The following is a 23,729-nucleotide window of genomic DNA, read 5'->3' as shown; positions in this document are numbered from 1 at the left end:
TAAATTGAAAGGAACACTTTCCAAACTCTGCAGACCGTAGCACATCAATTAGGGGTTGTTTGGATCTTAAGTTACTTAAGCTACTTATGCCTCAAGAAGCTTACCTTGGTTCTACTTATTTAGCAGAAGTGGTTAAGTAATTTTAAGTAAAAAGGTTACTTATAATTGATCTTAAACCAAACTTACTTTAAAAAAAATAATAATAATAAAATAAATTATAATGGAATTTACCAAACTAATTTATATTTAAACCAAACTTACTTATCTCAAATAAGTTACTTATCTACTGTTGTAAGTAGAAAAAGTATCTTATTTGGTGGTATCCAAATGGTTTGTATTTCTCCAAACTGCCCTTCGACCCCAAACATCTTAATCACTTAAACCCAGATATCTTGCGCCAATGGACCAGAAGATGGTTGGCTCTCTTCACATTTACACATCCACACCTATTGGGGAGTTGCTTCTTCTTCTTCAGCATATTGACAGTCAGAAGATTTGCTTTGGCTGCTGTCCACATTAATGAGACTTGTGAGAGTTGCCCTGGACGACACCACTGAAGGGAAAGGAGCATCTTTTCTTTTTTCATTTTTCCTTTTTCTCCCTAGATAGAATGTTTGAGGAAGGACTGTTTCTAAAATGTTGATGACTAACTCTAAATGCTAGTCATGTCTAAACATGGCCCAAGCTTGTAACTTAATGCTTCTACTAATGGAAACTATAATATAAATCTAAGATAATAGAATTGAGATACCTGCCCACTCACAATCATTTCTCATAATTTTCATCGAACATCTTCAACTCATCCAGTTGAATATCTAGGTGCCAAATCCATCTAATTACCTGTGAGAGGTAGCTTTGGACAAACGTCATTTAACAACAAAATCAGTGGAATCATTTGCAGAGAAATGATGCATTTCTTTCATCTGCCTCAGCTTTCATGTTGGGATGATCAAGCAACTCTCAATCCACATGTTATGTGGGCACACATGGATGCATGCACATTTGTACCATTGCTTTTCTTTTACCCACCCATGTCACTCTCAATCCCCATGTTATTCACAGTTCAAAGATACTCAAAACCTTTACATGTAAAACGGCATAGAAATTCCAACCATTTCATTTGATAAATAGAAAACTATAAACAAAAGCTTACAATTGTGGTGTTCTGTATACAAAATCTCATTCTGAAAGCATACTCGCCATGCTAAAACAAAGAAATGAAGCTTTCCAAGATCAAACGAACAGCAATCACCTGCCATGTCAGCCCTTCACCCTACAATAGCATAAAAATGATTCTTTGGATTAAACCCATCAATACTTCATTGTTGTGTCATCTATTATGAGCTATGCAATCATAAGGAAACATAGTTTAAAAGATCAAGGGATACATAGGATCACAAAAGGTCACACATGCTGTTCAAATCATAAGCAACACAATCATTTAAACTGTGACAGAAGAAATGGGGAAATATTGGCAGTCTACCAAAAGAAATCCTTCTAGAAAGGCCGATATATGACGATGAAACTCACTCAGATTTTTCTCCTGATTCCTCATTTGTGATTGAACCTAAAGCAGTAAGCTTCCCAAATGATTCTTTGGCACCACCAAAGAAGTCCATCACTTTATCGACTACAGTTTTCAGCTCCTCTTGTGTTGGAAGCTGACAATTAAATTCAAATATCAGGAAACTTCAATAATAATAATAATAATAAACAAAAACAAAGGAACAATAACAAAAAGCTCTATGAATCTAGTCTTATTTGAAGGAGAAGATGTGAAGGGGAATTGCAGATTATACTCTCAGCCAACTTCAACTCGTTGATTGTAATGAACCTATGTAATAGACTGTTGATAGCGCTCGATTGTAATCAACCTATGTAGTAGTCTATTACACTGCACCTGTGGGAGTTTTGTGTTCTCGTTGTTGGTCCCAAGCCCAATAGAGCTGGGTTGCGTCAGGTTGGCAGCCAGTGACAAACTTGTTCCATAACTTTCCAACATGACTCTCAGCTAACGTCGAACTCGTTGATTGTAATGAACCCGTGTAATAGACTGTTAGATATGCTTGATTGCAATCAACCTATGTAAAAGTCTATTACATTACACCTGTGGGAGTTTTGTGCTCTCATTGCCAGTCCCCAACCCTATAAAGGAGGATTGTGCTAGGATGGCAGCCAGTGTCAAACTTATGCCAGAACTTCCAACATGACTCTCCACTAACTTCAAACTCGATGATTGTAATGAACCTATGTAATAGACTGTTAGACAGCGCTTGATTGTAATCAACTTATGCAATAGTCTATTACATTGCACCTGCGGAGATTTGTGCTCTCATTGCTGGTCCCAAGCCCAGTAAGGGAGGGTAGCATCGGGTTGGCAGCCAGTGTCAAACTTATGCCATTACTTCCAACATAACTTTCAGCTAACTTCAAATCATAATTTGACAGATGGATATAAGATTTTAGAGAAAAGATTCTATACTACAGTTTTAAACAGAAACTTAGTTGCTAGATTCACAGTTGGCTTCAGTTTTGACTCAGCCTGTAGCCTGTAGTATGAAATTAATGACATGGACAGGTACCCAGTTCCTAAAATGTATTGGTCAGAATTTCTTTACAGTTAAGAGGAATGAGCACATACGACCTACTGCATGTGACTTCACATGCAACCCAGCTCCACATTTCAAAATAGCATGTGTGGGAAACCTGAGCCATGCACAAGGTGGGCCCTACCAGTGGCATGAAGGTCACCTGCACATGTAGGTACGGATGGTCTATTGAGACCTGCCAACAGTCGGATTCAACATGCACATGACCCACCTGATGAGTGGACTAGCCTATGTTTGCACCAGGCGATCTTCATCATTGGGTCCACCTTCTGCACAGTTTAGATGCCTCACACACAAGCAATGTTGGCACATGAGCAAGGTTGCATGTGAAAGTCATATGCAATGGGTTTTAAGCAACCACTCCCTGCTAGATTATGCATAGAATATACTATAGGCATGCATTTATATAGAAGTCCTGATGAATATTTTCTGATGCCATGTTGCAGTTACCAGATTTAGCTATTACGGTGCTGCAGATGGATATTTAAAACCTGGACTGGATTTCAACCCATTTTTGTGGGCCATTTGGTCCAAACGGTCAGACCTACTAGGCCCATGTTGGCCCAAATATCTGATTCATTAAAAATAATAAAAGCCACAGAAAATTAGCAGCTAATATGCTGTTATCCTAGTGGTCAGAGTGTTTGTTTCAAAGAATAGTTGTGGGTTTGAATTTCAACAGATTGCAGTTTTTCTTTACAAAAAGATTCATCACCATTACTGACTCGGTTGCAAGGTTAACTGGCCCATTTTGGTGGCCAGTTCTGGTCCAAACTGGTCCCACTCAAGCCCACGACGCAAAACGTTGATCAAGATAAGCATTAGATAGTGATGCAGTGTGGGGCCACTGAAGAACCCCATCACCTGACATTGTCATGAGGGGCCCACTGGGCATGCAATAGTTTCAAAACACGTATTAGCCCCCTCAATTGCACGTCGGAGTGGGCTGATACAGATCATACAACCATATTGTATCAAATATTTAGAACCACACCTCTTGGGTTGTTTCTACTGAATAGAAACATTGCTATAGAAGTTTGCTTTGCGACAACAGTAAAAGCTCAAATATAGAGAGAATCCTAAATGCAGGAGGTTTATGAGAGAGTTTTTCACAGCTTAAATCCCTCTCTATTGAAGGTTTTGAGGTTTCAACTGAAGAAAAGCCCTAAATGCAGGAGTTTTATGAAAGGCATGAGAAGGTCTTGGAATAGCCTTTCCATTATGTAGGGTTTCTCTTTGAAAAGTATAATGAAGGTTTTTCCCCCCATAGGTGTGCATGTTCCCAACTTACATTTGTGATACATTCATATTAAAAAAGAAATTCAAATCCTCCAAATGTCGGATTCAACTGTACATGGGGCATATCCCCAAAAGTCAAATTTACATTGAATGGTCAAGAATGGCATTTTTAAAATCCTTTGGTTATAAATATAGTGAACCCTAAATGCAGGAGTTTTATGAAAGGCATGAGAAGGTCTTGGAATAGCCTTTCCATTATGTAGGGTTTCTCTTTGAAAAGTATAATGAAGGTTTTTCCCCCCATAGGTGTGCATGTTCCCAACTTACATTTGTGATACATTCACATTAAAAAAGAAATTCAAATCCTCCAAATGTCGGATTCAACTGTACGTGGGGCATATCCCCAAAAGTCAAATTTACATTGAATGGTCAAGAATGGCATTTTTTAAATCCTTTGGTTATAAATATAGTGAACTCTTATGCATTTGGCCGTGCCCGCACCCATACACCCACAAATACAAACACACATGCATACCCACACCCACGTGCATGCACACACTGATCCACACACACGCACACATAATTTACACACATATCCCTTTACCAAAAAAGTATCATTGTTCTCTGTCAAAATTCATCTTTATTGTGATGAACTACATAATACTCAGTAATAGTATGGCAGATTACACTACTCATGAAATATCCGATATATGAAAGCTAGAGTCTGCTAACATGGAAGTCTCTCCACTTTCCTCTCTATGTATTTCCTCCTTTTTTATCCTCTTTTTTTTATTTTTGTAATTCAATAACTACCTATTTTCTCCCCCTATTAACTAGCACAAATCATTGGCATGTGGCGCTTTCCTAGGATGCATCATGCATGTGAATTAGACCAGTGAGCTACTCGATCAAATAAATTCTAATGACAGTAGCACACAAGTTTGGCAACATTGGTCCACCGTAAAAACAAAGTGGACTACCTGCTGAACGATTTGATCTAGCAAGAAATTCCTTGCTAAATTGGTACGCATGTTCACTCGTACATCATGCAGTTCCCTATGAGTATGCTCAATCCAAATCATCCAACTTGTGCAATTTGCTTTCTGAATATGAACTATAGATCAATATTCTTTTTTTTTTTTCCCCCTTTTCAAGAAATAGTTGACCATTTTTCTTTTTTCTCCTCAACTTGGCAGCAAACAACAGTAAGATAGGATCATCTATCTCATCAATGTTATTTTTGGTTAAGCCCCATATAGAGTACAATCCCATGATGTAGATGGTCTGGATGTAGGAACATTTAGTCTAGATGCTCAAAGAATGTGTGCATGTGTACGATCTCCTATACTCGTGCACGCAAATGCCCTCTCCATGTTTCAAACAATTTTTAGTTAAAATTGCACCTATAAGGAAGCCCTTCTAATTACTAAAAAGTCTTACAGGAGTTATATGATGTAAGGGCTCACAACAAAGTCATGTTGTGTGCCACCATCACATGGCCATGTAGCTGGACCATCAATCTAGCTGTTTCATTCAATCCAAATCTATCTGGGAAATGGGTGTGGGTTGGGGCAGACATATCTAACTGAAACACCAACAAGATGATTGTTATAAAATCTGAAACTCTCAATTGGAAATTAACAATCATATGACCATTCATTGGGCCCTAAGAACATTTGAAACTTCGATCTCTACAATTCTTCATTGGATGATATCTTGTGTCTACTTACTAGGAGAAGTGGCATGTGCAACACACATGGAGAGAGAAAGTGAGAGAAAAATCAAGAGAGATTTTCGGAGGGAAGAGAGAATAATGGAGGGAAAGGGTGCCAAAAGTGGGAGCGTGCTACTCATGCACAAAAAGGGGTGGGGTAGAAGCGGGTGAAATCCAAGCCATTTGCATAGGCGGATAAATCAAAGTCAACAGTTTATAAGCAAGCAGATTTTCAAATTTCCATAAATAATCTTATCTTGAAAATCTCATTTAATGTCCCATAAAATTTCAGAGGCCTCCAGACTCCTAAAAGTAATTGGATGGGAAAGTGTCCATTTGCTCCTGGTGTTATATATAGTAGATGTATGGATGCAATGGCATCTTTGACATGATACATGCTGAGAGAGAAATACAACAGCTTCAGGCATAGTTGCCCATAATCTAGAGTCCAGATGGGTCGCATCCCTTTTATGATTTCACTCAATAGGATATAAAGATGCAGAAACAGAGAAATGATAACTGTAATCAAGGTTTTGATGTGAGATTTGTCCCAAAAATTGTGAAGGGAGACTCCCAAATCATTAAGTCTGCCACAATGCAGGAAGGGGATTAAAAGCTTCATTTTTAGTGCTAGTTAGACTACAACAGATTCATATAATAGGAAGTGAAGTGTGAGAAGTTAAAGTTTTCATGAGTTACGGTAATGGAAGTAGTAGGTCTTCCGATTGGTTGGATATCCATAAATACATGTCTGATTTCATCTTCTACACATCTCACTGTCTAGAGAGGATGTGTGCAAAACACGATTAACAAAAAGTGAAACTGAAAACATGATGCTAAGCATATGGCAACTTGTAAGGGAAGGAATTATGCAAAGACCATCCAATTATCAAAACAAACAACTATCAAGATAGAATTTGATAATAAAACACAGGTATAAGAAAGACATGTTTAGCTTGTAGTAGAAAAAGGGAAAGAAAGCTCACCTCGATAACATTTGTACTAGAAAGTGCAGCTCTTACATCATTATTTTCCTACATATTCAGTCGAGTGAAATTAGACCATGAAACAAAAGATCATTTTTATGTTGTGGTATTCAACGAGGACATAAAAAACAAAAATTGCATATTTGCATCAAGTGTAGAGCCAGAGATACATTACAACAAGTTTGTAGCCATATCTAAATGCAGTAGCTGATCGTAACACACGATATTGCCTAAATGCTGTCTTTTGTATCTCCTTCTCATCCTGTTTAAATTACACCACCTGACAAAGTCAGGTATGCATGGGAATTGCAGCAACATTGATTGAAATAAACTACATGATAAGCAAATGTGTCAATCATGATTTCTGACATATCAAATTCACACAGGCGAGTGACTTCATGTGACTACTGAAAATTGAAAAATGACCATGATATGCAATTTGAATTTCTTGCTTATTAGGAAACAGGGCCCTAATTTTCACAGCAGAAAAGCAAATAAATTCCGGAAGCACAATGCAAATGCATAGGTAGAAACTGTATGGTTTGAAGGAATAATCATCACTTATGAAGAGGAACCAATACTATAGAATAATTGGAGAGTTTAAGAAGAAAGAAGGGAATCAGCTGCTCAAAGAGCAGATTGTAGATGCACTAGGCTTGAAATTCAGATTTATTTATTTATTTATTTATTTATTTTTTTGAGAAGAAAAAAAAAGAGTTTTTATTTTATTTTATTAAGTGGTAACTGGTAAGACAAATTTTATTAGCACTGAGAGCCAGGGGATGGTGAGGAATCTCTGCTCCCCTGACACACTGGTAGCACCCTCCAAAAAACCCATAACATCTTCCAATTTACAACCCTTAGATTGGATAGCCCAAAAAAATCACTGTCCCTTTATCCCTCTGGAAAACCACTTCTTTACCATCCAATCTGTTGAAAAACATCCTATAGTTGCATTCTCTGTAATAACCAGTGAGTGGACAACAAAGACAGGCACCGTTTTTAAAAATATCAGCAACAGTTTTTTTTCCCCCCTTTTCTGGAAGATAAGATGAGGTTCGCTGCAACTAAAAGAGGAAAAATGAAGACATAAAATTTACAATACACTCTTGCGAATCAATATGGCAAGAAAAGAAAATATTAAGCAAAAGGAGCAGAAAAATAACGTCAGCCCAATTGACCCATTTGCATCCTGAATAACACCACCAGCTCCGAATAAAACATCGCCCCATTCAAATTCAATTTCCACCAATCATGGGGTGGGGGAGACCACAATATTCTTTCCTCAACCATCGAAAGTTTGCATTCAGTAACACTGTTCGGATATCTAATGAGATCACTCGTTACCACTCTTTGAACTCCTTGGATAGTACCTCCCAACTTACAAGAAGGAACTGGGTGGTCCGGAACAACTTAGGAAGCACAAGTAAAAAATACTGTCTAAAATTATTCTCTTCTATTCATTCAAAATGCATGATTGAATGAGGCAACCTCCATAGCACCCCTCTTGGATTAAAAGGTTTGGAAGACCACTCATTCATAATGTCCGCAATAGAAGAAGAGAAAGCACACTAAATACCAGAGGAAACAAAGGAAAAAGCCCAAAACTCAAAAGCTGCCTCACAGTGAAGAAATATATCGCACCACTGACTCTTCATCCTTCTAACACATAAAACACATGTTTCAAAGCAAAATATTACTCACTTGCAAATCCTCCAACATGAGAAACTTATTAGCTGCAGTGGTCCAGTAAGGCCCACATGCCCACACGAGGAAGCATCTAGAAGAGGAGCAGAGTCGATCCAAAGCCCATAAATGGTTTTAGACCTTGTCGTTAGGAAAGTAAACCACATCAAGCACTTTAAGCAGGTTCTCCAACAACTCCACCTTTTGTAATCCTCAAAAAAATACCACATCCCACCACCCTCCTGCCAAGCATCTCAAAGCAGTCCTTAATGTTGTGAGACAAGAGCGAGAATCGTCTCGGAAAGCTTTGCGCAATCTACGCTCCCCCACAAAAAGATGCCCCCATGAGAAAAATAAGCATTGATTCAAAGTGCCCTGAGTGTCAAGTAGGATACAGGTAGAACCAATGGTGAACAAGGAATAATTAGGCACCGATGCATCAAAACTTATTATGCACCCATTGCATAAACGTAGCATCCACATTTTGGTGTCCAAATCACCGACCTGATAGACCTCACAATGACGGTGGTTACCCCAACAATCTTCCATACCAGGAGCTCCTAGCTGTTGAATCTTTGGCCTTTTACCTGACTGTTACTATAATTTGTTTCTTAACCAGCAATTGAATGGTTACAAATTACGATTTTCCATTTCAGATCTTTTGGACCATCCCATCATATCAATGGTTTCAATCACCAAGAAGTGAGCCCTATTTGTGTAGAACTAAACGCATCAGGAAACCATTCATGTGCTGCTGCATCAGTACTTGATAAATGTTCTTGGTTAAAAGGCTCGTTCATAAGCGTGTAATTTAAAACACATCATACAAATATGCTATAAAAACATGTTGGAAGCATCACTTCTCGAAGGAAATGCAAGGAAATGGGAAAGAAAATACAAAAGAAAAAAGAATCATAAGCACTGCAAAATTAACAGAAGGGATGGGAGGAGTTGGAAGGTTGCGCACTTGTGCTAAGTCTAAGAGGCAGGGTGAGTGATTGCAGGGCCCACAAGATGTCTAGGCATAGATGAGGTTTTTTTTAAAAATTTTTTACAAAAATAAAAAATAAAAAAATAAAATAAAAACTCTTGGCATAGAAAAGTTTGAAATCATCATAAAAAGGATTGTATTTGAATTGAGAAATCTACAATCCCCAATGCAAATTAATGGAACAACCCGAACTAGTAGCTCGTGCAAATATAATAATGTATCACATCTTTGACACAACAATAATATACCCACAATCACTATAAGATACAATGATGTACTATCATTGGCAAGTAATAGAATCACAAACTCAAAAATGAAATGGGCCCCAACGGTAAAAAATATGACCATGGGCATTATGCCATCGCATACTATGTATGGGATGGCAGAACTGAATAATCCACTGCATGCTCATCGCACAGAAAAGTATGCCATCACATACTGTGTATGCGATGGCATAACCACATAATCCACCGCATACTCATTGCACAGAAAAATATCCCATTGCATACTCTCATTTTCACATACACCATCATGGCATATGCGATTTTCCAGGGCCATTTTGCATATGCAATTGCACAATCAGTTATGCAATCATATATGATAACACTGGTCAGTGGAAATGGTAGCAAAAGCTCTTAGCTGAATGTTGACAAGGCAGTTGAATAACTAACTAGTGACTTTATAGTGGGCAAGGATCTCTCCTGTTTGAAGAAAATACTCTCTAATTTGATGCTTCTGGGGAAAAGGGAGTTATTGGGGATTTGGCTGGATGTCGATGGGGTTTGGGAGATTATAAGTGTTTTTTAATGCAAGAGGGTTGCTTTCCTTCTTATTTGGGGCTTCCCTTGTGTGTTGGTAAATTGGCGAAAATTTTGTGGGCTAATGTGATTGAAAGAATGGAATAGCCTAGAAAAGTAAATATTTCTCCAGCGTTGGTAGGATTACACTTATCAAAGAAACGCACTCTAACATGTTGGTTTATTTCATGTATGTATTTTGGTGCCCTCCCAATGTTATCCATCACCTAGAAAAGGTTACCAAGAGACTTCCTAAGGGTGGAGATGGAAGAAAAGAAGTGTCGTCTGGTAGATTGGATGGAAGTGTGTTCACTGCATGAAATCATGAACTGAACACCCTTATGGAATTTGCTTTGGAGATTTGGCACTGAAGATGGGATCTTGTAGGTGCAATTAATTCTTGAAATATGGTGCCCAAGAGGGTGGTTGGATCGCCTGGCCTTCCTTACTGTACAAAGCATCAAGCATTTGGAAGCCATTTGCAAGTGACATCGATGATTTTTCCAGAGGGGAAGAGTTTGTGTTGGATGATAAAGATGTGATGGTTAATCAGTGTTTTAACAGAGAAGGAAATTAGATGTGTGGTTTCCCCAATTTCATAGAAACCTCATGGAGGGAGAAATGGATGACTTCGCTAGATTGCAATTCCTCATTGGGCCTCTATTCTCAATCCAGGAATAGTTGGTGTTGGAAGTTGGATCCTTTTAGTGCTTTCATAGTTGGATCATTATGCGTTGGTAGGAGCTCATGCAAGCATGGAATTGGGGCCCTAAGGTAAAAGAAAGCAGGTGTTTTTTGGCAGTTCTCCTTGCTAGCAGCAATCTGGCCAATGTGAAAGGAACACAACACTAGGACTTTCAGCAATAAGTCCCAGTCGCAGGAGGTTGTCTTCCTTAAGGCTAAAAGTAGGGTGTTATTCCAGGCATCAAGGTTTTCCCTGTTTAAGGGATGTAAAAGGGAAGATATGCTAGATCCCAAGGGTGGCTGCCTTTCAAGCTTTATTTGCAGAGTGGATGATCTCTCATCGACCCTTTTGTTCTCTTTTATTTATTTATTTATTTATTTTTGTATGTGTTCTCGCTTTTAGTAAAATCTTGAATTATCATTCAAACAAAAGATGTATGGGAGTCAACTGAACTATGAATCCTTTCCTTGGGTACCCAATTGGGTTATAGCATTGAAGCTTCATACAATAGACATGGGATCTTAACAAACACCAGATCTGCTGAAACCATAGAAGAAACCAGAGAATCTCACAAGCAAAGGAAAAGTAGTTTTCTCCAAAAACATTCAAAAATCTAATATTCTAAAGTGAGGGATTCGAAGCTCCTCTCCAACTCATGGAACCAAGCTTCATTCATTGGTGGCGGAATATCTTCGTAAGTTATAAACCAGATTAGTGCCTGAAATAACTTTTCATCAATAACTGAGAGTTTAATGCCATCTGATTGCTAGAAATCAAATCTGTTGCTAGAAAAGCTGTACAGTAGCTGGAAAAGCTGTAAAATTGCTGGAACTTTGATTCTAAGGACCTGTTTGTTCTTCTAATTTCCTGTGTAATTCCAAGTAAACGAGCCATCATTATCTTTGGGCAGTGTTTGTTAACACATGAATTACGGCATAACAATTGAGATTCAAATGCAGTAAAATACAAGAGACAATTAAGGAAATTGTAATCATTACAAATTTTCTATTGCAAAACTACCCCATTTACAGTGATTCCTGTATAAAACAAACATCCTAAGGTCAGTCGTCAGTACAGTCAAATTCACCTGACATCGTCAGGAAGTAATGTGGAAAGTAATCAATTACCCATTTGCAGCCAATTACTGCTGTAATTGGAAAAACAAACAGGCCCTAAAGGTGTGTTTACTACTAAAAATCTATCCTTAGCCACTAGAAATTGTTTCTAGTGCCTGGAAATCATTTTGCTGCTCGAAATTGCAATTAGTTGCTGTTTTTGTTTATTAACATGTGGATATCCAAGTCAGGGGCTGATATCGTCTTTGGACCATATTGTGCTGGAAGTTATTCCTTTTCGTACCAGCATGCTGGAGGTTGTTCTTAATTGCTAGAATCTTAAATTTGTATTGCTACCATTTATAGTTTAGGGAACACTTCCATTTGTTTGTCCAATACTTGTAGCATTTGAGGAAGCAATTGATCAGAACCATTAATGTCTTAATGGCATGTGTCACCTAGTGGTCTAGTTCTTCAGCATTGTTGATATGGGATAAGCTTCGACACGGGGGAAAATTTTAAAGAAAAAATCCTAACACTTAAAGAGGTGCCAAATGAACAGAAAGTTAAGAAACAAAATACAGCACTGGTTAACACTGAACCAGAAAAGGTCAAATATTCAATGGCAAGGGTTGATCTGGAGCTATTTTGGTGCATGGGCCATCCACGGTGAGGCCTATCCCAAGATCATGGGGTTGTTCTTCCATCAACTAGAATTATAAGCTAGTAGTTACAAACCAGGAGAAAAGCAAGAAACATTGGAGAATGCCTAGCAAACAAGGCCCCAAGAAAAATCTTACTTTATAGATCACAGCCGCAAGATTTCTGGCAATTGTATCTTTGTAGATATATTTTCCAAGCAAATTATCTTTTGCTGCAACCATTATCTTCGCAGTTGTACCACCTGTTATAAGACTAAGTGGGTACCAAAGATAAACCTGTACCAGTTGCCAAAACCCAAAATAAATAAATAATAAAATCCATGTTGCTATCAGCAAAACTGAAATCACCAATTATGCAAGTATGGACTTGAAAGGAGCAAACATGACTGCCAAAAAAAATCACCAAAAAAGACAAATTCAGCAATGAAATCACAATAACAAAGCAGTTATGAAAAGGGGGGGGGGGGGGACACAACCACCTAGAGAATCAGAAGAACTCTGTACATCTATAAAAGATAATCACCAGAAACCGATACATGGTACAAAGAAGTGAAAAAAAAAAAAAGAGTCACAGAACTATAGAAAACAGTTAGGTATCACCAATAAATGCAATTGTCATCCCAAACCCACCCACGCACACACGCACAACAAAAAGAAAAAGAAAACACTGACTATAAACAAATTGCAAAAGTCCACACTTTTTTGTTGGCAACAAAGAGGATAAAAAATCTTCGAAATTCCATACCTAAAAATACAGACATGGACAATAAAAATTTTGCAAAAGTCCAAACATAATACCAAAAAATTATCTTCAAAGTTCCACTTACAAATATAAAAGTTGCACATGACTTGTGTGTTCGAATTGCTGCACATGAGATTGTGCATGAAACATCTCCTACCATCTATTGGTAGTAGGCAGGAACCCTGTGCACATTCAAACTTTCCACCAAAAGGTACAGGGAATGTGCATATGGATTCTCAGCCACAAATGTGAAGTGGAAGGTGTTGGGCGCATAATGTCATGTCTCCCACCCATTGGTGGTGAGCAAGAATCCTATGCACTTTCAGATTTGAATAAGGATTCCCACAATAAATATATAGTAGACGATGTTTCATACACTATCTGTTGTACACTGACTGGTATTTGTGATACAAAATGCCCATCCATCCATGCAGAATTACAAAAATCCAACACCAAAAGATACACATTCTTGTTTTCTTTTTTATTGCTAAAGAATATATTTTGTGTTTTTTTGGTGTTGATAAAACCTGCCAGGCATGGATACGAATACAAAAAATAATAAATAATAAATAATAATAATAAATAAATAATCCTCATATCTTATAAAATAAACCATCTCTAATTCATCATTATCATCATTGTCTTGCCCTGATATTCAGGGTTGCCATATAAATATGAAAAGACAAATCTACACCATGCAACCGTATAAAATTACAACACAAAATATAAATAAATAAATAAAGATACTCCAGCAAAGGCTGATAACCCATATGGCGCACATTGCCACAATGTACATGGGAGATACTTACCCAAATCCAACCCATCCAAGTTGTAGGACCCATTATAGAAGGGGACTAGTGCCAACATCAGATTGATTGAAGAATCCTATTTCCTAACATCTAATAAATGGACACTTGTTTGTTGAATACAGACCGTGACTACTTTAATCTAGCCATCCATTGATGAGCTCCAAGTAGACAGATCAGATCATCCACTCATCCACCACAAGGACCAGAAAATTTGGACAGTTTAGGTTAAGGTTACATGCATGACGTGCTAGGTTAAGGTTACATGCATGACGTGCATAGAGTAGCTATTTGCAAGCATGTGGCTCTGCATACCCCATCACATAACAAATAACTCTTATAAAACAGGAAAAGGTTCATTGATAAGCATTAATAGCCCAGTTACCAAGAACCGTACACAGCAGACACATGGAAGCGATTGAGGCCATTCATCTGCTGGGTCCTGACTTGGATGAGCTGTACTAAAAAAATCTCACTAGTTAAATTACCCTAGCCACCAATTGTAAGAAAAATAAAATCCTACTGAGCATTGACAATTGGTTGGACTTTTCTCCCAACCGTGCAATGATAATCCTCAGAAATCACCCAACAGCAGCTACAATCACCATACCAGTGTGACGTTCAGGGTACCCCAAAACAATGTTAGGGCTGCCCAACAGACAAAGGGTTCAGATCTACATGTGTGCCACATGTAAGAAATAGAGTGATTTATAAGTAAATCATGATATTTGCATTTAGAATTGCTCACTTTCACCATAAAAACAAGACCGAAGAAAAACCAACCTGAAATAACATTATGATCAATATAGAGCTCTAAACTTCCACATCTGGTACACAAACCACAATCAGAAATCCATACTACAGAATTACACAAAGAACAGTACTAGCATACCTCGCACGAAGTACCTATCGGGGTTACTTGTGCAAACTGAGAGCCATGTGGGTGGAACTTCCATGGGATCCACCCCGTCTATCAGGTACTCTGCCTCATGTTAACCATTGAACCCAAAAATCAAGATAATCCAAAGCTCAGGTAAGCCGTAGGCCACAACATAGGAAGCAGTTGGAATGGAATGCCCACCATTAGTTTTTTGTATCCATGGTCTGATGTGCCCCTAAAATCACAGTATTCCAAAACTCTTGCAGCCCATATCACATGAATATAGAGGTTTTAGGTATAAAATTTTTGAGGTGGCCTACCTGAGTGTAGAATGAGTGTGATTTTTTGGATCAAGCCCAAACAAGGGGTGGTGTACCTGATGTACGGGTGGATTGCACGTTTCTCCCACGTTGAAGAAAGTAACCCCAATAGGTATCTAGTGCAAGGTATGCAAGCATTTTCCTTACAAAAACCATCAACAGAGGCCATGTGGTTGTGAGTATTTACAAAATTAACCAAAAAGAAGAAGAATAATAAAAAGGAAATCACCAAAAAAAAAAAAAAAAAAAAAAAAAACCATACAAACATAACAAAAACCAACCGAATTACAATCAACGAAGCATGCGCAGTGATAGAAATGAACCATCATAGAAAGGAGGAGGAGGAGGGAAGAGAGAGAGAGAGAGAGAGAGAGAGAGAGAGCAGACACTGTCGGTTCGGATGAAGATGACGAATCTTGGGTTGCCATCATCTTCGATTTTGGGCAAACCTGGAGGCGGCGTCCTTTGGAACTGTCGAGATTGCACCCCTTTCTTTCCCTTTGCTTCCACCACCAAATGTTTCTTCTGCTGCCTTCTGCTGCAGCTGCTCGGACGTGAGAGGGTTGAAGTTCTGAAGAAGCTGCTTTCGTGGGCACTCCTAGATTTCGATAGAGGAAGTCGTACCAGAGCATTTAGAGACATACCCACTTCCATTCTCTCCCTCTCTCCCACACTCTCTCTAAGTGCAATCCAAGATGGAGATAAACCAGGGAAAGAATAACAAGTCTGCCTGTCTTCTTCTTATCCACATTTTATAGTTTCCAGGGAACATACAACCGTCCGACGAAATGACTTGCTCCGCCGCAAAATTTACATGTGGCGCCAACCTTTTCGGTTGATCCAGTTCATCTCTATCGTGGCCCAGCTGTTGATGGGAGAGATTCCGCTGGGCCCATCTTCTTATCGTGGACTGGACTATGTGACAGAAAAGAAGGATATCCTGTCGTGTAAAAATACAATTGAAGGCAAAATTCATTTACATAGAAAATCACATTTCTACTCAAATAAATAAGTTATCTTTTCTTTATTTCATTATTTAGTTTTCTATTTTATTTATTTTTACTATTATATATTGTTTCTAGCACATTATTTCCAACAATCTTGTAATCAAATCTTATTATTGGAAACAGCGAATAAATATCTTATTTAATATTTAGAAACTGAAAAGTTCTCTTCTTAATTTTCTTTTTATAATAAGTGTTCGACTATTTCTCTAACTAAGTTACAAACAAAACTCTATTGTATTCCATGGCCACTATCATAGTTAACCTTATGATTGAACTGTCCAAAAATTGAACCATTCACTGCACAAATTTTCAAAAGATGGAAACAGAAAATCAATTTTACATTGAAATCATTAAAAGGTTTTTTTACATTTTTTTATATTCATTTGTAGTTAATCCAGCCAACGAAAATAATTTTAGAGATGCCAATAAGTATAAATATTATTTCATGAATATCTTGTCCAATGAATTATACATCTATATTTCTTATGAATTTTCTAAATACATTTAGACTGCACTAGAAGAAAATAATGTTCTTGAAAATGAGTATACAAGAAACATGTTATTGCAAACTTCATTCATTATGAAATGACAGATGATAAACATGTCATGAATCCGATTCATGATTATCAAAATCTAATATATGAACTGATGATTGAGAGAATAAAAATGAATGAAGTATTCTTATCGGGAGCATTGATTGAAAAGCTACGTCCTTCCTGAAAAGAATATGAAAACATAATGAAACATAAGAAAATTGACATTTCTTTAGAAACTATAATCATATACATAAGAATAGAGAAGGCTAACAGAAACATAAACCAAATTAAATATGCAAACGAGTCAGTTTCAAAAGCTAACCCAGTAAAAACAAGTCAGGCACAAAAGGGGAAAAAGAAATAGAATTGTCATAACTGTTGAAAGCCTATACATTACTCTAAGAAGTGTAAGCTCAAAATAAAACAAATGGCTAATTCAAGAAAAAAAAAAATGAGTCATTTAACTACTGTAAGAAGTTTGGACATTATGAAAATGAATCTATGCTTAAAATATATATATATATATAAAATCTCAAGTTAATCTCACTAAAATTGAAAAAATCCAGACATGGTTGTCACTATAGTGTCTAAAGTATTCTTAGTAAACAACATGAAATAGATATTAGACACTAGGGTAACTCGGTATGTATGTAAGGATTGGAGCATATTTACCTCATATCAAGTGACAAGAGATGAGGAACAAGTGATCATGGGAAATACCCGATCCTCTCTAGTTGTTGTAAAAGGAAATGCTGTTTTAAAGTTTACATCAGAAAAGATTTTAATGCTAAAAAATGTGTTGCATGTGCCTGACATTCGTTGCAGCTTGAACTCTGGTCCGCTCCTCAACAAGTTTCGAGTTAAACTAGTATTTGATTCTAATAAGCTTGTAATGATCAAGAATTGAACCTTCATTGAAAGAGTTACTGTAGTGATGGTCTATTCGTTGTAAACGTTTCTTATGTAAAAAAAAAGATGTTATTCATGGTTCTACTTATATTGTTGAATCTCTTTCATTATGGCATAGTAGATTAGGATACATAAACGTAGAATCTTTGAAAAGAATGAAACAAATAGGATTACTGTTGTAATCGGATGTCTTAAATCTGTAATCCCCGCGCTGCTCGACTAGTCGAGGGGGCTGCTCGACTAGTCGAGGACAGCTTGACTCGAAGTCCAGTGTGTTTTTTCTTTTAGGTGTTCGGGCCACTCAACTAGTCGATGGTCAAGCTCGATCGGTCGAGGGTGACCTTCGACCAGTCGAGGACCTGGCTCGACTAGTCGAGGGTTACGCAGATTGTGCGCGGATTGCGTAAATTTGAGGTGGTTTCGCAGAGGTGCAGAAGGGGAGTTTCCTAAACTATAAATAGGGGTCCCTAGGGCTATTCTAGGGTATGCTAAGGTTTTCTAAAGGGGTTCCAAGGGTTCCTAAAAGGGTTTTAGGGTTTCTAAAGGGTGTAACAAGAGTGAGATTCAAGGTTGTTCGAATCAGGTAAGTCCTTTCTCTTTGTAATTTCTATTTTCATAGTGGAATTCTGTCGCTTTGTGCCATGGTTTTTTCCCGTAAGGGTTTTCTACGTTAAATCTTTCTGTTCTCTTGTGATTACTTAGTGCCATTGGATTGCTATCCTAGATCTAGATTTGAGTGATTCCGCAGGATAAATCCCCAACAAATGGTATCAGAGTAATCGTTGAGGCACATATCTGAATTTGAGGGATTAGTAATAATGGGAAGCACTAGGTATGATATTAAGAAGTACTCAGGGAAAAATAATTTTGAGTTATGGAAGATCAAGATGTTCAGTTCCTTAATCAAGCAAGGCGAAGATGGTGCTTTTGAGGAGCGAAAGTCTACTATGACTTATGATGAATGGAATACTCTTAATAAGAAGGCTTTATCATCGATTCATTTATGTCTCACAGATGAGGTTCTCTACAATATCATGAGGGAGAAAACTGCAGCTAAGTTATTAGTGAATTTAGAGGATGTTTATGTGAAAAAATTATCTGAAAATCGCCTACACTTGAAGCGGCAGTGGTATAACTTCAAAATGGCAAAGGGTGGAGATCCGGAGGCTCACATCAGCAACTTTAATAAATTGGTTTGCAACTTGCTGGATATGGAGGAAGTGATGAAAGATGAAGAATAAGCATGTATGTTGTTGAATTCTTTTCCGATGTCTTATGAGTCATTCAAGGACACAATGTGCATCACGAATAAAACCTTAAGTGTCGACACTGTTATCTTAGCCCTTCAAGGGAAGGCTATGAGAAAACTTAACGACGACATGAGAATATCTTCTGATGTGCTGCTTACAAGGAGTAGGAATTCTGAACAAGGTACAGGTTCTTCATGTTTTAGGTCCAAATCCAAGGGCAATGGTAAAAGAAAGGTAAAGTGTTGGAATTGTGGGATGGAAGGACATGTGAAGAAGGATTGTACAAATCCTAAGTCTAAGAGAGAAGATTCCTAGGCTTCATACATAGAGGCCAATGTTACCACGTCAGATGGATCGAGTGGATGTGATAGTGATGTTTTGTCTATGTCTATGATCAGATGACCATACAATGATCGTAAGGGCGAGTGGATGCTAGACATAGGGGCATCTTTTCACATGACTCCTTATCGGAGTTGGTTCACTAGTTACAGGGAGTGCGATGGTGGACAGGTGTTTATGGGCAATGGTTTTGCCTGTAATATTGTGGCTGTTGGTAGGGTGCGTGTCAAGATGTTTGATGGGACAGAGCGTACCCTGACTGATGTGAGGCACATTCCTGACATGAAGAAGAATATGATTTTTCTTAGTGTACTTGGGGCAATGGGTTGCAAGTTCACAGGTATTGATGGTGCTCTTAAAGTATCTAAGGGGGCACGGGTAATCATGAAAGCGTAACGACTCGATAATGTTTACAGGTTGATCGGGAGCACTTCAACAGGTGGAGCTGTAGTGGCTGTAGCGGATTTCACCTCTGTACGTGTGTGGCATGTTGGGCATGGCCACATGAGCAGGCAGGGCAGAAAGGTTGAGACGAGCAGACAGGGATACAAAAGTAGGTGGAGCAACCATCTATGAGAAGAATTACATGGCATAATCACAGGATATCGGCAAGGTACATAGACGGATCCATTATCGTAGGGGATTCGTCTTCCATTTAAATAGCTCTAGGTGAGCCTGGTGATGAGAAGTAGAAGGTGACTATGGGCGATGTGATGGACTTGTTGTACCAGATCGACACATGGGAGCTGGTGGAGCTTCCAGTGGGCCGGGAAGTGGTTGGATGTAGGTGGATCTTCAGGAGGTTACAACATAGATACAGAGCGAAGTTGGTAGCGAATGGTTATGTTCAGAGAGAAGGGATCAGCTTCTCCGAGATATTCACATCGACGATATATCGGGTGTCTATTAGATCCATGATTGGCGCTGGTTGGCCAATGCGATCTTGAGCTAGAAGGATGGATGTGGAGTCTACACTTTTGTACGGGAAATTGGAAGAGCGGATTTACATGAAACAACCAGAGTAGTTCAAAGTTAAAGGGGCTGAGAAGAAGAGTTTGCAGGAGGTCGTGATACGACCTGTCACCTAGGTAATGGTTTTATTCCTTCATGGTGGGTCAGGTATTGTATGTTGATGACATGTAGATCGCGAATTATGTCATGTCTGAAATTAATGTACTAAAGACTTGGTTAAGTGGGACATTTAAGATGAAGGATTGGGGGGCCGCAAAGATGGTTCTCAGCATTGAGATTGGAAGAGGCGTAGGCTTTAACTATCTCAGGAAGAATACCTTGGGTAGGTATTGATCAGGGATGAGATGGACCAAGTAAAGCCAAAGAACATTCCCTATGCGTCTCTCCTCAAAGTTTTTCTCAAGACATGTCCTAAAACAGATAAGAAAAAACGGGATATATCTCATGAGCCTTATTCGAATGCGGTTGACAGTGTATGCCGGTCTGAATTAGATCGGTTATTTCACAAGCTATAAGTGTTGTGAGCAAATACCCCAGCAAGCAATATTGGATAGCGGTGAGACGATAAGAAGATTACGCCTTTACTTTTGAGAAGACATGAACAAAGTTAGTAGGGTATGTGGATTCAGATTATGCAAGCAGTGTGGATTTCAGAAAGTCAACTTCAAGTTACTCGTTTGAACTAGTGGGTGGAGCAATTTGTTGGATGTCCATGTTATCCGACAAGTGCTTGAGGAAGGAGGCGTAACTCTGGAGGAGATTCACACCCGCGTGAATCCGGAAGACATAATCTCCAAGGTCATTCCTGCAGAGAAGTTCAAGTTATGTGCAACTTCTCTGGGCTTGGCGATGGTGAAAAAGAAGTACGGAGTGTGCACGAGAAGCTATGATGTGATGCAGAGATAAGAGAAGAGGTCAAGAAGCTACACGGTTGAAGATTGAAGACATGGTTGAGATTATTGTAATCGGATATCTTAAATCTGTAATCCTCACGCTGCTCAACCAGTCGAGGACATCTTGACTCGAAGTCTAGCGTGTTTTTTCTTTTAGGTGTCCGGGCCGCTCGACCAGTCGAGGGTCAGGCTCGACCGATCGAGGGTGACCTTCGACCAGTCGAGGAGCTGGCTCGACTAGTTGAGGGTTACGCAGATTGTGTGCGGACTGTGTAAATTTGAGACGGTTTCGTAGAGGTGAGGAAGGGGAGTTTCTTAAACTATAAATAGGGGTCCCTAGGGCTATTATAGGGTATGCTAAGGCTTTCTAAAGGGGATCCAAGGGTTCCTAAAAGGGTTTTAGGGTTTCTAAAGGGTATAGCAAGGGTGAAATTCGAGGTTGTTCGAATCAGGTAAGTCCTTTCTCTTTGTAATTTCTATTTTCATAGTGGAATTCTGTTGCTTTGTGCCTAGTTTTTTCCCGTAAGGGTTTTTCACGTTAAATCTTTGTGTACTTTTGTGATTACTTAGTGCCATAGGATTGCTATCCTAGATCTAGATCTGTGTGATTTTGCAGGACAAATCCCCAACAATTACTACGTAACATCTCAGTCGATAATTTCGAAAAATGTGAAACTTGTATAGAATCTAAGCTTGTTAAAAAAACATTTAAATCGATTAGTAAAAGTTCCAAGTTATTAGAATTTATATATGATGACTTAGGTAATTTTAGAAATCACATGTCTAGAGGAGGCAAAATGTACTATGTAATATTTGTAGGTGATTATTCTAGATATACTAAAATACACCTTATAAGGAATAAAGATAAAGCTTTAAAATCCTTCAAGCATAAAGTAAAAGTTGAACATCAATTTAGCAGGAACATTAGAAGACTTATATCAGATAGATGAGGAAAGTATGAATCTTCTTAGTTGAGCTAACTTTGTGAAAATAAGCTTATATGTTAGTACACCTTATTATCATATTGTGCATCTCAAGAAGAATGCATGAAATAGTGTATCTCAGCTTGCATATTCTCAAGTAATTGGTAACCTAATGTATCTGATGAACTGCATTAGACCTGATATTGCATTTGCAGTAAGTAGGCTAAGTAGATATACACATAATCTTGAATATGATCATTGGAATGCATTAAATAGAATACTAAAATACTTAAAAGTATGATTGCATATGATATTCGTTATGTGAGTTATCCTCCTATGTTAGAAGGATATAGTGATGTTATTTGGACAATTGATTTGGATGAAACAAAATTCATAAGTGGATATATTTTCATCTTTGGTGAATATGTAATATCTTGAAGGCCTACTAAACAGACTTGCATTAATCGGTCGACTATGAAATCTAAGTTTTTTGCCATAGAAAAGGAAGGATCTGAACTTGAATGGCTTAGAAATCTGTTAACAGATATTCCTCTATAGCCAAAACATGTGTCTGCTATTTTATTCACTATTATTGTTAAGCATCAATTATAAGGGTCAAGAGTAAAATATATAAGGGCAAAGGTAGACACATTGGACTTCAACACAATTTTGTGAGACACCTATTGAATAATGGAGTCATAGCTGTTGATTTTATACGATAGGAAAAGAATATGGTAGATCTTTTGACCAAAAGACTATCTAAAGGATTAGTCATGGAAACATTGAAGGGAATGAGAATGAGCCTAACCGAATGAACTACCAAAGTTGGCAACCCAACCTATACAAGTGGAGATCACATGCGATAGGTTCAATGGGTAAACAATAAGACACTATGAAACTATGAAGCACTGCTGAGAACTTGGTGTAGACAGTGCAAGCAACAACGTGTGAGAGGATGAGTTTTTGAACTCCTAATGAATCAATAACCAAATATGGTGGTGTATCCAGTTGTTGTGTACACTTGATGAAATTCACCTATATGAGTGTAGAAGTGGAGCCGCTTCCTATGAGAATATATAGGACATTTCTCTAAAGCACTCATGAATATCCAGGTAAAGGTACATGGTCAAAAGAAACCAAACCGCAAAACCAGCTGTAGCAAAGAATTTATGTAAGTTGCATGTATAGTCGTTTACGCCTACAAAGTCAGGTTAAAGACCGATAGTCACTTGATTCCTGTAAAGATGTCTTGCTTACTCTAAATTTCGATTAAAGTTGGATAGACATCGACACTATTACCAACTCTTCTATCTTATACAAAAGCATTTTAAATTTAAAACATGTTGGGGGATTGTTGTATTTTAAAAGGTTTTTAAAAAGTGTTTCAAAATTTTCCCTTATTTATTGTTTTGAAAAGTGTTTCATTTTTAGTATATCTCTTGTCTTACATTAGAAAGGACCAAAGAAAAATCCACGTATATAAGACAGGAGTTTTGCATGGGGCTTGAGCGGGGGGGGGGGGGGAGGATCTGCTATTATCCTGAACCTATGCCATTGACCACACACGCGCACGGAGCCGAGCTATGTTGTGTCGGGCTAAGCCGTGGCCGGGATATGCGTGAGTACACCAGGCCGGGTCGGGTCAGGTCTGGGTCTGGGTCTATGATGACTGAGAGTCTATTCACACTAATGGTTTTGTTCCTCACTTCGCGAGTATACTCGCAACCA

General features: G+C 38.2%; 1 protein-coding gene across 1 annotated transcript; it reads right to left on the bottom strand.

The window, feature by feature from the left end:
* Positions 1-1,034: 1,034 nt before the first annotated feature.
* Positions 1,035-15,963, bottom strand: LOC131239893 (protein HHL1, chloroplastic). Its single transcript, XM_058237801.1, has 6 exons — positions 15,560-15,963; positions 12,563-12,700; positions 6,724-6,810; positions 6,549-6,596; positions 1,531-1,661; positions 1,035-1,273 (listed from the first exon to the last, which is right to left on the bottom strand). The coding sequence occupies exons 1-6, from the start codon at positions 15,824-15,826 to the stop codon at positions 1,261-1,263; spliced, it is 684 nt and encodes a 227-aa protein (XP_058093784.1). The 5' UTR covers positions 15,827-15,963; the 3' UTR covers positions 1,035-1,260.
* Between the last annotated feature and the right edge of the window lie 7,766 nt (positions 15,964-23,729).

Source organism: Magnolia sinica, chromosome 3 (assembly GCF_029962835.1).
Source record: "Magnolia sinica isolate HGM2019 chromosome 3, MsV1, whole genome shotgun sequence".
NCBI lineage: Eukaryota > Viridiplantae > Streptophyta > Magnoliopsida > Magnoliales > Magnoliaceae > Magnolia > Magnolia sinica.
Note: the sequence above shows the minus strand (reverse complement) of the source record. Positions and strands in the feature narration are given on the sequence as shown.

Bases quoted from the DNA above. Each gene is read 5' to 3' on its own strand.
- LOC131239893 (XM_058237801.1), bottom strand. From the start codon at position 15,826: ATGGAAGTGGGTATGTCTCTAAATGCTCTGGTACGACTTCCTCTATCG. The intron at 12,701-15,559 runs GTCTGCTCTCTC...CAACTGGTACAG, and splicing joins TCTTCATCCGAACCGACAGT to GTTTATCTTTGGTACCCACT. The intron at 1,662-6,548 runs GTGAGCTTTCTT...TTTAATTGTCAG, and splicing joins CTAGTACAAATGTTATCGAG to CTTCCAACACAAGAGGAGCT.